The 15,711-nt window shown below is 43.7% G+C and overlaps 1 protein-coding gene across 15 annotated transcripts in view; it reads left to right on the plus strand.

Annotated features, from left to right (window-relative positions):
* Nucleotides 1–15,711, plus strand: part of shank3a (SH3 and multiple ankyrin repeat domains 3a) — a 1,286,992-nt gene that overhangs the window by 313,604 nt on the left and 957,677 nt on the right. For all 15 annotated transcript variants that reach the window (XR_010977672.1, XR_010977671.1, XR_010977670.1 and 12 more), the window contains one exon: nucleotides 2,457–2,528. Coding sequence is in view for 12 of the 15 variants with exons in the window: in XM_068059355.1 (XP_067915456.1) it covers nucleotides 2,457–2,528 (72 nt within the window). In the remaining 3 variants the exon portion in view is untranslated. The remainder of the gene's footprint in view (nucleotides 1–2,456; nucleotides 2,529–15,711) is intronic.

Consider the following 15,711-nt stretch of genomic DNA (forward strand, 5'->3'; position numbering starts at 1 on the left):
AGTGTTGTTGGAGCTGCACCCATCCAGGCAAGTGGAGAGTATTCCATCACACTCCTGACTTGTGCCTCGTAGATGGTGGACAGGCTTTGGTGAGTCGGGAGGTGAGTTACTCACTTCAGGATTCCTAGCCTCTGACCTGCTCTTGTAGCCACGGTATTTATATGGCTACTCCAGTTCAGTTTCTGGTCAATGGTAGCCCCTAGGATGTTGATAGTGGGGGATTCAATGTCAAGGGGAGATGGTTAGATTCTCTCTTGTTGGAGATGGTCATTGCCTGGCATTTGTGTGGCGCGAATGTTACTTGCCACTTATCAGCCCAAGGCTGGATATTGTCCAGGTCTTGCTGCATTTCTACACAGACTGCTTCAGTATCTGAGGAGTCAAGAATGGTGCTGAACATTGTGCAATCATCAGCGAACATCCCCACTTCTGACCTTATGATTGAAGGAAGGTCATTGAAGCAGCTGAAGAGGGTTGGGCCTAGGATACTACCCTGAGGAACTCCTGCAGTGATGTCTTGGAGCTCAGATGATTGATCTGCAACAACCACAACCATCTTCCTTTGCGGTAGGTATGACTCCAGCCAGCGGAGGGTTTTCCCCCTGATTCCCATTGACTTCAGTTTTGCTAGGGCTCCTTGATGCCAAACTCGGTGAAATGCTGCCTTGATGTCAATGGCAGTCACTCTCACCTCACCTCACCTCTTGGGTTCTGTTCTTTTGTCCATGTTTGAACCAAGTCTGCAATGAGGTCAGGAACTGAGTGGCCCTGGCAGAACCCAAACTGAGCGTCACCGAGCAGGTTATTACTAAGCTAGTGCCACTTGATGGCACTGTTGATGACACCTTCCATCACTTTACTGATGATTGAGAGTAGGCTGATGGGGCGGTAATTGGCCGGGTTGGACTAGTCCTGCTTTTCGTGTACAGGACATACCTGGGCAATTTTCCACATTGACGGGTAGATGCCAGTGTTGTAGCTGTACTGGAACAGCTTGGCTAGGGGCGCGGCAAGTTCTGGAGCACAGGTCTTCAGTACTATTGCCGGAATATTGTCAGGGCTCATAGTTTTTGCAGTATCCAGCGCGTTCATTCATTTCTTGATATCATGTGGAATGAATCAAATTGGCTGAAGTCTGGCATCTGTGATGCTGGGGACTTCAGGAGGAGGCCAAGATGGATCATCAGCTCGGCACTTCTGGCTGAAGATTGTTGCAAATGCTTCAGCCTTATCTTTCGCACTGAGGTGCTGGGCTCCCCCATCACTGAGGATGGGGATATTTGTGGAACCACCTCCACCAGTTAGTTGCTTAATTGTCCACCACCATTCACGGCTGGATGTGGCAGGACTGCAGACCTTAGATCTGATCCGTTGGTTATGGAATTGCCTAGCTCTGTCTATCGCATGCTGCTTATGCAGTTTGGCACGCAGATAGTCCTGTGTTGTAGCTTCACCAGGTTGACACCTCATTTTGAGGTATGCCTGGTGCTGCTCCTGGCATCCCCTCCTGCACTCTTCATTGAACCAGGGTTGGTCTCCCGGCTTGATAGTAATGGTAGAGTGGGGGATATGCCAGGCCATGAAATTACAGATTGTGGTTGAGTACAATTCTGCTGCTGCTGATGGCCCATAGCGCCTCATGGATGCCCAGTTTTGCATTGCTAGATCTGTTTGAAATCTATCCCATTTAGCACGGTGGTAGTGCCACACAACACGATGGAGGGTATCCTCAATGTGAAGGCGGGACTTCGTCTCCACAAGGACTGTGCGGTGGTCACTCCTACCAGTACTGTCATGGACAGATGCATCTGCGGCAGGCAGATTGGTGAGGACAAGGTCAAGTATGTTTTTCCCTCTTGGTTCCCTCACCACCTGCCGCATACCCAGTCTAGCAGCTATGTCCTTTAGGACTCGGCCAGCTTGGTCAGTAGTGGTGCTACCGAGCCACTCTTGGTGATGGACTTTGAAGTCCCCCACCCAGAGTACATTTTGTGCCCTCAGTGCTTCCTCCAAGTGGTGTTCAACATGGAGGAGTACTGACTCATCAGCTGAGGGAGGGCGGTAGGTGGTAATCAGCAGGAGGTTTCCTTGTCCATGTTTGATCTGATGCCATGAGACTTCATGGGGTCCAGAGTCGATGTTGAGGACTCCCAGTGCAACTCCCTCCCACTGTGCCACCACCTCTTTAATCTGTCTGGGGAGTTCTTATCTCTTGTTTTAAAGTTAACGGTCTTTACTGAGGTCATAACAGTAGGCTCAAGTTGAACCTGTGTCCCAGGAATAAAAGGCAAATATCTGATCCACTGGATTACCCAGAGCCCATCAGAAGGCAAAACCATTGTATGGGTTGGATTTGAATTCAGGTCCCAGGGATGAAAGGTAAATATTTGACTCACTGCACCATCAGTCCCCCATCACTTACTGATGTAACTTTTTGTTCTCTCTTCTCTTTGCAGTTCCGATATAAGAAGCGAGTGTACAGCCAGAGTCATGTGGAAGAGAAACAATTGGCTAAGCTGCACACAAAGGTAGGTGCCTCCTAGGTTTGCTGATGAACACAGGGATGCTTTGAGTGTCAAGAGACTTGAAGGTTATTGCAACATCCACTCCATCACCAAGACCGCCTATTTCCACCTCCATAACATTGCATGAGGCTGCTCCTGCTGCAGCTTATTTGCAGCTAAAACCCTCATCCATGTTTTTGTTACCTCCGGCTTGAATATTCCAATCCTCTCCTGACTGGTCTCCCATCTTCTAGCCTCCATATACTTGGGCTCCAAAACTTGGCTGCCTGCATCTAAGTCCTGTATATCCAAACCCATCACCCCTATTCTCACTGAACTTCATAGGCTCTGCATATGGCAGCATCTCACTTTTAAAATTATCATCCATGTTTTCAATCCCTCTATGACATTGCCCCTCCCTATCTCTGTAATCTCTGTAGTGCTACAACCCTCTGCGATCTCTGCATTCTTCCAATTCTAGCCTATTCAGCATCCCTTTAATCACTTTACATTGGCAGCCATGCCTGCAGCTGCCAAGGCTCTAAGCTCTGGAATTCCCACCCTAAACCTCTCTGTCTCTCTCCTCATTAAGATGCTCTTTAAAACCTCTCTCTTTGACCAAGCATTTGATCATCTGTCCTGATACCTTCTCCTGTGACTCGGTGTCAAATTTTGATTAATAAAGCTCCTGTGAAGCACTTTGGGACATTTTTATAAGTTAAAGGTACTGTATAAATGCAAGTGGTTATTGTTGTTGGAGGCGATCTTCATTTTGCGTTTCACCGATCAAGATTGCTGGTATTTGTCTGCTTTCAAACTCCAATATTAGCCTCACAGAGAGCAACCAATCATGTACGAAGTTTGGTACCTTGTACAGCAGAGCCAGATGCTCCCAGTTTTTGTACTTTCAGAGTCATTACACCACAGTGTAACCACAAGAGAGGCAGAAAGAGGAATGCAGACCCAACTTTTTTGCTTATTCATTCTTGGGATATGGATGTCACTGGCAAGGCCAGCATTTATTTCCCATTCCTAGGTTGTCCTGAGATAGTGGCAGTGTTCTGCCTCCTTGAGTGTTTCTTGTCACTAATTTCCCAGCCAGCAGGAGCAATCTTTTATGGAAGGTTTGGACAGTAATAAGTTTGAAAATCACAATAATATCTATTTAACTGTCCCTGTTCTGAGTCAGAAAAAGCACTTTTTCAAGTTTTTCTTCTTCCTGGCGTTTTAATCTAGTATTGTGTCAACATTGAGAGCATTCTCACCTCTGAGTTAGAATGTTGTGGGTTTAAGTCCCACTCCAGAACTTGAGCACCAAACTCAAGGCTGACACTTAGGGGCAGTACTGAGGGAATAGTACACTGTTGGAGGTGCTGTCTTTTGGTTGATACGTTAAACCAAGGCTTCGCCTGCCGTCTCAGGTTGACGTAAAAGATCCCATGGCACTATTTTGAAGAAGAGCCAGGGGAGTTATCCCTGGTGTCCTGGCCAATATTTATCCCTAAATCAACATCACAAAAGCAGATTATCTGGCCCATTACCACATTGCTGTTACAAAAGAAAAACACTGCGGATGCTGGAAATCTGAAATAAAAACAAAAAATGCTCGAAGTAATCAGCAGGTCTGGCAGCATCTGTGGAGAGAAAAATGGAATTAACATTTTAGACATTTAGCTCTGTTTCTCTCTCCAGAGATGCTGCCAGACCTGCTGAGTATTTCCAGCATTTTCTGTTTTTAGATAACATTGCTGTTTGTGGGAATTTGGCTGATTGCAAATTGGCTGCTGCAGTCCCTACATTACAACAGTGACTGCTTTTCAGAAGTACTTAATTGGCTGTCAAGCACTTTAGGACTTTTTGTGGTCTTGAAAGGTGCTATTTAAATGCAAGTCTGTCTTTCTTTAAGTAAATCTGCACTGCACCCTTTCCATGATTCTAATACCTTATCGTGGGATGCCCAGGATTGTTCAAACTGTTGCCTAACCGATAATTTGTACAAGTTTGTTGGAACTTAGGAATTGCTGGACCAATGACCATGGCCCATCCAGCTCACCTCCTACCATCCTAGTAGTTGCAAGATACAAAAATAATGGAGTTGTTGACTAACCTCAGCAATCAGTATCTATCATTTAGTCTACAACATACCCTGATATGAGGAAATCCCCCTTTGAATGAAAAGCTTTGTCAACCTTCGGTTGAATTTCACCTGTTTCTTGCAAGCAAGCTATATTTACCACATGTCAAGTCTCAAATTACTCACATATTGTATGCCAAAGTATTATTATTAGAATTCTTTCTAATTTTCATTTAAATGAATCAACACCATCTGCTTCTATCATCTCCCAGACAGTTCCATAGATTGGCCAATCACTCACTGGGCGGAATTTTCAAAACTTAGTCCCTGCCGAAATGGTAGGACTATTAACGGGCCAGGAACCTGTTGGAATCTCCAGCGACTTTGCTGTGGCTGTTTAACTGAGCCATGGTAAAGCCTGGCTACCCATACCAAACCCAACGAGATCTGTCTACATGTGTCGGGTTCGGTTACTGTTGGGTTTATATTCCGAGTCCAGCATTCGGCCTCAGATCGGGTCGGGCTGAACAGTGCTGCTTCCAGGAAGTCACGGGATCAGGTTTACCCATGATTCCCGACAACTCCATCTGCAGGAATAGCCTGCTGTTGGAATGGATGAACGATATTCGTGTCGGGTGGGGTAGGGTCGGGTCGGGTGCGAAAAAAAGTTTAAGGACTCAAGCCCGGGTCGGGTTCGGGTTGGCTGTGGTCGGGTCGGGCCCGGGTTGGGTTTTAATTTTATACCCGAGCCAGGCTTTAAGCCATGGTATTAGCATCCCGCTTCCGAGTTCACCGACTAGTCAGAGGGTGGGCGGGTTCACATGCCGCTGCTGTCAAAGGAAGGATTTCTAGTTATAGCAACCCCGGCAGGAAGTGCAAGACAGATGAACTGACTTCCAAGAAGTTAGCAATCATTTCTCAAGCAGTGAAAGCATACTTTGAGAAGGAGTTCTGTGAGCAGTAGCATCTCAACTGGCCATGGCTGTAACTCTTCAGTTTCACTGATCAAAGCCTTCCCAGCTTGGCAAATTCACTGAAGAAGCACTCCTCACTGTGCTCTCACCTGATTGACCCTGGGGAATTGCTGATGGCTTGGGAAACATGCACTGCTGTTAATACCAGAATGCTTCGTTGAAACAGTATTTAATTACCTATTTGAATATTTAAATTCCTTACCCGACTGCTGCACAGGGCTTCCCCATTCGCCTTCAATCCTGCCTAGGTGAAACTTGGAAGTGGGCAGGATGATGTCAGGATCCTGATCCAACATTTTCCATTTTGCAGGTTTTTTGAACTATACTCCCACTTTTAAAGACTTATGTATCTGCACCCCTACATTTGCTCTATTATAAGAAACCTACTGCTTCTGCTGTAGTTTCTTACGCTGTTCTTTACCCAAAATGTACTTCATATAGGTTTTCTCTATTGAACCACACAAGCCAACAATGTTCCCATTAAAATTTAGGGGTGCAGATACATTTATTTGTTTTTTTATACGCTGTTCCTCTAAATTATTTTGAACGGCCGGCCACACACTTCCTTTATCAAAGGCCAAGGCTTGTGCAGTACCTTCCAGGCTGCTGCGTGGTAGCGTGCCTGCGCAACTTAGCAGGAACACTGTGAGGGACCAGTTGTTTTAAATCATATCTTCTTATAGTAAGCTCCACTGTGTTTCCTGATTCCGATGTCAAACTATCTGACTTGTAATCCCCTAATTTACGCTTCTGACATTTCGTAAAAAGATTCAACATTTCCTTCTTTGTACTATTGCTGACTTTCTTAGTAAAACTTTTGACAAGAGGATTTTCAGACCCATCTCTATGTGTTTTTATATCATAAACGGCTGTGGTATTTTAGTGAAGGTAATTCCAGATGTCAGGAATTATCGTTCTGAGGAAAAGTTAAAAACTTAACTTTTCTTCTGGAGATCCAACTGAAGTTTTCAGATTTTGAAGGGGATTGAGGAAGTTGATCTGGGAAAATTGTGGTGAATGGTTCAAATCCTCACATACACAAGATAAAAGTGAGGGTATTAGGGGTAAGAAGGGAAATTGGGACAATTCAATCACCCAAAGGCAAATTGATTTGTTGAATAAGTTACTTGCATTTATAGAATACCTTCCACGACCTCAGGACATCACAAAACACTTTGCAGCCAATGAACTACTTTTGTAAAATAGGAAGCAAGTTACCAAGAAAGAACATTGAAGCAAGTAGTATAAATGTGGTCAAGAAGAAAGAAAGAAAAACAGGCTTGCATTTATATCGTGCTTTTCATGACCTCAGAATCTTCCAAAGCACTTTATAGTCAATGATGTGTTTTTGAAGTGTAGTCACTGTTGTCTTGTAGGAATTATAAGGTACAATTAGATGTGTTTGTGGAAAAAATGTAGCAAGAATAAAAGCGTACGGATCACCTTGCATTGACCTCAGCACTCGACATGAGGAAAACGTACCCAGCTCAGTTGACCCTGCAAAGTCTTCACTAACATCAGTGGGTATTCCAAATTTGGGAGAATCAAACAACATTACCATACCCACAGAATCATATCTCTCAGCCAATGTCCCAGACTTCTCCATCACGATCCCTGGGTATGTATTATCACACCGTCAAGGGAGTGGCCGCACAGTGGTTCAGAGTCAGGAGGGAGCAGCCCTGGGAATCCTGAAGGACATAGCTGTTAGACTGGACCTGCAGCATCTGGTGAGGAAACCAACACAAGGGAAAAACCTACTTGACCTTGTCCTCACATGCATCAATCCATGACAGTATTGGTAGGAGTTACCATTGCTCAGTCCTTGTGGAGGTGAAGACCCATCTTCACACCGAGGACACCCTCCATTGTGTTGTGTGACACTACCACCGTACTAAATGGGATAGATTCAGAACAAATCTGAGAGCTCAAAGTAGGTTATCCAGGAAATAAGGTGAGCCATCGACATCAGCTGAACTGTATTTCACCACAATGTATAACCTCATGGCCCAGCACATTCCTCACTCCACAATTACTATCAAGCCAGGGGATCAAACCTGGTTCAATGAGGAGAGTAGAAGAGCATATCAGGACCAGCACCAGGCATACCTAAAAATGAGGTGCCAAGTTGCTGCAGCTACAACAGAGGACTACATGCATGCTAAACAGCGGAAACAGCACACTATAGATAGAGCTAAGCAATTCCATAACCAACAGATCAGATCAAAGTTCTGCAGTCCTGCTACAATCAGTCGTGAATAGTGGTGGCTAATTAAATAAATAGTGGGAGGAGGAGGTCCATGAACGACCCCATCCTCAATGATGATGGAGCCCAGTACGTCAATGCAAAAGACAAAAGTGAAGCATTTGCAACCATTTTCAGCCAGAAGTTGAGTGGTTGGTTCATCTCAACCTCCTCCTGATGTTTCCAAGATCACAGATGCCAGTCTTTAGCCAACTTGATTCCCTCCATACGATATCAAGAAATCGCGAATGCACATGATACAGCAAAGGCTGTGGATCTTGACAACGTTCCAGCTGTAGTGCTGAAGACTTGTGCTCCAGAACTAGCTAAACCTTTAGCCAAACTGTTTCAGTACAGCTACAACACTGATATATACCTAACAACCCAGGTATGTCCTGTCCACAAAAAGCATGACAAATCCAATCCAGCCAATTACCACCCCATCAGTCTACTCTCAATCATCAGCTAAGTAATGGAAGGTGTCGTCGACAGTGCTATAAAAAGGCACCTATACACCGATAACCTGCTCACCAGTGCTCAGTTTGGGTTTTGACAGGACTGCTTGGCTCTAGGCCTCATTATAGCCTTGGTCCAAACATGGACAAAAGAGCTGAATTCTAGAGGTGAGGTGAGAGCGAGTGCCGTTGACATCAAAGTAGCATTTGACCGAATGTGATATCTGTTGTATGATTGCCTTTTAGAGTGATATCCCATAAGATCTTAGTATGCTAATGAGCCAAGTACCAGGATGCAGTCATGTGACTCAGCACCAGAGTCACTCTGCAACTTTAACACCCAGAATAAGGTGCTGTAAATAGTTAGCTCTGTACCGAATATACTTGTTAGCTGTTAATAGACCTGTTGGAGATCTTCAGCATAACTGGACTCCACGCATCTGAGTGCTGCTGGAGGGCACAGAGTGTTAAGAAGGGAGTTTGTTAAGTGAGTGGATTTTAAGAGTTAATATCTCAAGTCCAGTTTTTGTTTGCTTTACATTTAGCAATGAACTGAAATTACTGTTTAAATTAAGAGGCAAGTTAGGTTTCTTACAGTTTTAAACAGGGGTAAACAAGCTCTCTGAGTGTAGCTGTAGCTAGTTAATTAGGTAGTTAGCTTAAACTGATTTCTGAGCTCTGGCAAAGCTAACACATCATTATTTACAGAGAGTATAAATTCAGGGACTGTCAAGTGCTGCTTGTCTGCACTGAGTGCTGCTGGATGGTACAGAGCGTGAAGAGAGAGTTTGGCAAGAGAGGGAGTTCAGTAAGGAGGGGAACTATAAATTAAGAGAAAATAAATGTATTTAAAGTAACACAATAAAGATGGAAGGACAGGTGCTTCGTCATGGCTGCAGTATATGGGAGCTCCTGAATGCCATGGTATTCCATGGTAACCACATCTGTATTAAGTGTCTGCAGCTTGAGGAGCTTCGGCTCAGAATCATTGAGCTGGAGACTGAGCTACAGGCATTGCAATGCATTAGGGAGGGGAAGGTTACCTGGACACTTAATTCCAGAAGGTAGTCACACCCCTTAGGATAGGACACCTGTTTTGGTCAGTGGTCAGGAACAAGAAGGTGCGATTGCGAGTCAGGCAGCTATGGGGATCGGGAAGGTGGGAGTGCAGGAGCCTCTGCCCTTGCAATTGAACAACAAATTCGAGGTTCTTGCAGCTTGTGTGGACAAGAGCAAGGGCTGCAATGAGCTGACTGACCATGGTGCCATGGTACAGGAAACCGTTCAAGTGGGGGGGAGAAAAAAAGAAAGTAGTTTTAGGAGGGGACAGTATAGTGAGGGGGATTGACACTGTTCTCTGCAGCAAAGAGAGAGTCCAGAAGGCTGTGTTGCCTGCCCGGTGCCAGGGTTCGGGACATTTGCTCAGGGTCGGAGAGGAACCTACAGTGGAAGGGGGAGGAACCAGTCGTTGTGGTCCATATAGATACCAACGACACAGGCAGGACAAGGAAAGAGATTCTGAATAGTCAGTATGAGAAGGTAGGCACCAAATTAAGAAGCAGAACCTCAAAAGTAATAATCTCTGGATTATTACCTGAGCCACGTGCAAATTCACATAGGGCAAATAAGATTAGAGAAATGAATGCATGGCTCAAAGACTGGTGTGGTAGAAGTGGGTTCCGGTTCTTGCGTGTCATGACCGAGACGGGAGGAGTGTACTGTTTATTCTAGTTCCACTTCTCCACAGGTCACAATATATATTTAAATTTTCTCACTTACCAATACAGTCAATCATGTACTCTATATTTTCCCAAGGATAAACACACCAACAAGATTTCTTCAATAAACAACAAAATTATCTGTTTATTATAAAACAAGTCTTAACCAATAATAAAGTAACATGCACACAAATGGTAATATTAAAGTCCCTTATTTATCCTCGCCCTCAAACACACATACATATACACTGGTTAACCGGGAAAAAAATAAATGGGATTTTTGTTTACAGCTGTTACAAAGAAATAGAAGGAATGAAAAAAACACACTTTGACTGAAAAGAAGGTATGGAAAGATATCCTTTGTTTTGGTTAGGTGTCCCCAAGGTGTGTTGAAGGCTGTTACTGGGATCTTCCTAGAACAGTGCTTTCAGGTGATGTTGAAGATCAGCTTGGGTAGGCTTTCCAAGAGATGCAGCTACAGAGGCTCCAAATATGTTTTACAGCAGAAATGCCACCACAAAAGTTTCAGTTCCACATATTTGACATGCAAGTTCTTCAACCCTGCAGGCTTTCTTCAAATACAGGAAGAAATAGGCATCTGAAACATTGGAGATACAGGATTGGTTTTCAAGAGGGAGATGAGCAGGGTAATCTTTTGTTTCAGGCCAAACACCAACTGTCTGTTGCGATATTTCAAAATGAAACCAAAAAACTTTCCAGAAGCCCAGTCTCATGACATCTATAAATCTTGCCTTGTCACTTCTTTGTAAACATCTCTCCAAGTCCGACAACCCCTGCTGGGTTTTTATTTGAAAACAGCTGCCTTCCGCTAACTCGTTATATTTCACTCTCAGTCCAAACCTTCCGAAACCTTTTTTGGAAAAAAGCCCCAAAGTTTCAGCTTCGATGAAATCCCTTTTCAGTTTAAAAATATAAATTCTCAAATTTTAACAGGAAAAATGGAAACACTCGGAACACTGCCCTTGTAGAAATGAAACGTCACTTTTATATGTGTTTCATTACAATGTTTAAAACAGAAGTTGAAAACATTTTAAAACACATTTTCACACTCATCCCTCATTCACTCTTTACCTGTAGTTAATACCATTTTGCTTTGTACCATCTTTGCACTCATATACCTCAACAAAGATAAATTCACGATAAAGCATCTGCAATAACATTATTTTTGCCTGCAATGTGGACAATATTTAAATGATAGGGCTGAAATACTAAACTCCATCGGAACGTTCTGGCATTCTGGATTATAAATTTTTCCACAAAGGTTAAGACGTTACGATCAGTAGATACCAGTGTAGTCGTGGTGGATATAGACTTCAAAATGCTTCAGAGCCAATAATAGACCTGAGGTTCCTTTTTCTACTGTGGAATATCTTTTTTGGTGTTGATTTCTTTTTTTTTGGAAAGTGTCCCACTGGCCTTTCAATGCCCGATTCATCGTCTTGTAAAAGGACTGCACCAATCTCCAGGTCACTCGTATCAGTTGCTACCTTGAAGGGCTTTTTGGAGCAGCCAACATTGGTTCATTAGTCAGAATGGCCTTCTGCTTCTGAAAAGATGCTTGGCACTCCCCTGACCACACTACCTTGGTTTCCTTTTTCTGTAGCACATCCATTAGTAGAGCAGCTACAGTGCTGAAATTTGGTACAAGCTTGTGGTAGAAACCACACATCCTCAAAAACCTCATGATTTCTCAGTTAGTCTTAGGGATAGGGAACTCCACCAATGCTTTTACTTTGGATGTTTTTGACAGCACTTGTCCTTGACCTAATATATGCCCGAGGTAGGTCACTCTCTTGCTTTGCAAATTCACTTTTGGCAAGGTTTATTACTAAATCAGCTGATTGTAATTTTTGTAAACACAGCTTGTCGTTGTCTCAAATGGTCCTTCCACGTGGTCCTTGCAAATGTCACTGTAAACCACTGTTTACCATCAAGGTAAACTACAGAGGAACACTGGCTACCACTGATTCATTCATCTCTGAAAAGTTGCTGGGGCATTTTTTAGCCCGAATGGCATCACTCGGCACTGGAAAAGACCGTCTGGTGTGACAAAAGCCACTGTTTCTTTAGCTCGGGGTGTTAAAGGAACTTGCCAGTATCCCTTTAACAAATCTATTTTTGTAAGAAACGTGGCACTGCCCACTCTGTCAGTGCAGTCTTCCAAGCAAGGGATTGGGCAGGAGTCTGCCTTTGTGACTGCATTAATTTTTCTGTAGTCCATGCAAAGTCTAGTTGAACCGTCAGGTTTAGGCACTAATATTACTGGTGAAATCCAGCTGCTTTGACTGGGTTCAATTAGGTGGTTTTTGGATTTCTGCTTTTACATGTGCCTGTTTCTCTGGACTTGAGCAGTAAGGATGCTGTTTTATAGGAACAGATTCCCCTGCATCCACATCATGTGTGGCTAAGGTTGTACATCCTGGCTTATCCCGACGGACACTTTTAAATGCTGTGAGTAGCCTTGTTAGATCTTCTCATTGTTCTGCATCTAAACAGGAAAGCATAGTGTCCAATCTCCCTAGCACTTCTGTATTAGCTAACCAGATAGTAGGAAGTTCAATTTGAGAATTGTCTAGGCCTCCTTCTGCCTCATCCTCACTGTCTCTTTCATTCTTCTCTGTCCCTACTACCTGATATACCTGTGCTTGCTTATCCTCCTCCCGGCAATAACATTGTTTTAACATATTGATATGACTCAGTCAATTCTTTTTCTGGTGATCTGGGTGTTACTCAAATAATTTACTTTACCAATTCTCTTGACCACTTTACATGGAACAGTGAACCGTGCTTTTAATGGTTCACCCTGTAAAGGTAGTAATACTAACATTTCATCCCCTGGTAGAAATGTTCAGGTCTTTTCATGCTTGTCTGCCCATTTCTTCATAGTTGTTTTGGTAAGCTTTAAGGTGTTCCTGAGCCACTTTACAAGCTCTCCTGAGCCGTTCCTGGATAATCTAGTGCAGAAGATTCATCCCTCTGTTCTAAAAACCCTTCTTTAATTAGTTTTAGAGGACCTCTTATCTCATGTCTGTAAACTAATTCAAAAGGACTAAAACCGTAGACTCATTAGGTGAATGCCTAGTGGCAAAGTAAATAAATTCTAGCCCTTTATCCCAATCATAGGGATATTCATGACAGTATGCCCTGATCATTGTTTTGAGGGTCTGATGGTACCTTTCTAAAGCTCCCTGTGTCTGTGGGTGGTATGCTGAAGACTTTATCTGTGTTATACCCAAATTACACATAACTTGCTGAGACATTTTAGACATAATATTGGAACCTTGATCCAACTGACTCTCAGTCGGTAATCCATATCTCGTGAAGAACTGGGTTAACTTCTCTACCACTACCTTAGCAGAAATTGTTCTGAAGGGAATGGCCTCTGGGAACCAAGTAGCCATATCCATGATAGTGAGTATATATTGGTGTCTCTCTTTTGTTTTCGGTAAAGGTCCTACACAGTCTACCAACACCCTACTAAATGGTTCTCCAATAACTGATATGGGAATTAGAGGTGCCGGTTTTATGGCAGGTTGTAGTTTTCCCACAATCTGGCATGTATGGCACATTTTACAAAACTGAACCACGTCCTTGGAAAGACCTGGCCAGTAAAAATGTTGACTTATACGTGATGTAGTTTACCAGATCCCCACATGTCCTGCTATAGGAATTTCATGCGCTAACCTGGATAGATCCCAGCAATATTTGGCGGTACCACTATCGAATGAACAACTGTCTATTCTCCGTCCATAGGTCTGTAAGGTAGTCTCCACTTTCTCATCAGAATCCCATCTTTAATGTAATAACCTTCTGGAACGTCTTTTGCCTCAGCTTCTGTTTGAGCTGATAGTGCCACTTTATTTAACTCTGGATCAGCTTGCTGAGCTGTGATCAGAGAAGATTTATTAAACATTTCCTTTGGATTATCCAAATCCCCAAAGAAAGTTTCAGATATTCGGCTACCTGTCTGTGGTGCCAATTTGACTTCCGACAATGGAAGTTGTTTAGCCATTCTCGGGTTATACACAAGAAAGAAAAATTCCTGGAATCTTTTCCTGCAACCCTTCTGTCTCTTTAACTTCACTTGGTTTCCCTGTTACTAATGCAGAAGCTACTACTTTCGCTCTGGCCAAATCTTTCCCCAGGAGTAGGTCAGTTCCGTCTACTGGCAAACTCGCTGCCCTTCGGTGACATTATCCAAAGACATCTTCCACCCTCCATAACATAAGCTCATCCAAAACACTGCTGCCCAGATCCTAACTCGCAACAGGTTCTGCTCTCCCATTACAATGTGATTGAAGTATACAAAATTATGAGGGCATTGATAGGATAGATAGGAAGAAACTTTTTCCCTTAGCGGTGGGGTGAATCACTAGGGGGCATAGATTTAAGGTAAGGGGCAGGAGGTTTAGAGGGGAGTTGAGGAAAACTTTTTTCACCGAGAGGGTGGTTGGAATCTGGAACACACTGCCTGAAGGGGTGGTCGAGGCAGGAACCCTCACAACATTTAAGAAAAATTTAGATGAGCGCTTGAAATGCCATAGCATACAAGGCTACAGGCCAAGTGCGGGAAAATGGGATTAGTTTGGACGGGTGCTTGATGGTCGGTGCAGGCGAATTGGGCCGATGGGCCTGTTTCTCTGCTGTAAAACTCTATGATTCTACATGACTCTCTGACTCTATAACTCCTACAGTTACTGTTCCAGACATTAGGTCACACTCTAGGTGCATCCGATACAAAGGTACAGGTATATACTCCCCGCCAATACCATTCACTAAAATGTTAGCATTCAGTACACTCTCTGGTGGAAATGTTATGCCTTTCCCCAACAAACAAGTTTGAGTGGCTCCTGTATTTCTAAGTATAACTATAGGTTTGCCTGCCTCACTTGAGGGATAAGGAGTTACTTTTCCTTTTGACAAGAATTCCCTGTAAGTCTCGGGTATCTTATTCTCAACCTCTGCGCTCACATGGGTTTTTGTATTTGGTTTTACAACTGAAGTTAGTGCTACAGGCTGATCTGCTCTACTCTCGGTCAGGGCCCCTTTGTCTGCGTTGGCTTTGTGTACCCCAGTAAGTCCCATGGGTTTACCTCACAACTTCTAGCATTCTGCACGAAGCTGTCCCACCTTGTGACAATGATAACACTTAGGCTTGCAGACCTCACTTCCACCCTCAGCACCTTCCTTTCTGGCCTGAGGAGGAGATCCTAGGGCATTCCCAGCTGTCCCTTCTTGTCTCCAGTTACTTGCCTTCCTTTCACTCTCCCACCTTTTATCCTTCTCAGGTCTGTGGTGGTGATGGACAAATGGTTTGGGCTTATAAACAAGCTCGTAATCATCAGCAATTTCCGCTGCCTGTCTGGGCGTTGAAACCTTCTGGTTCTCTACATGGGTTCTTACTAATGGAGGGAGTGAATTTTTAAATTTTTCTAGGAGAATTAGTTAACACAGGTTCTCATATGTGGCTTCCATCTTTAGTGCCCATATCCAATGATCAAAATTACCCTTTACCCTCTAAATTTCTACATAAGTCTGCCCAGACAATCTCCGGAGGTTCCAGAATTTCTGTCAGTAAGCTTCAGGGATTAACTGATACGCAATGAAAATAGCCTTTTTTGCCATCTCATAACCTGCAGAAGCCTCTTCAGAAAGCATGGCATAAACTTCATGAACTCTGCCCATCAACCTGCTTTGTATAAGCGGTGCCCAGCTTTCCT

Source organism: Heterodontus francisci, chromosome 27 (assembly GCF_036365525.1).
Source record: "Heterodontus francisci isolate sHetFra1 chromosome 27, sHetFra1.hap1, whole genome shotgun sequence".
Taxonomy (NCBI): domain Eukaryota; kingdom Metazoa; phylum Chordata; class Chondrichthyes; order Heterodontiformes; family Heterodontidae; genus Heterodontus; species Heterodontus francisci.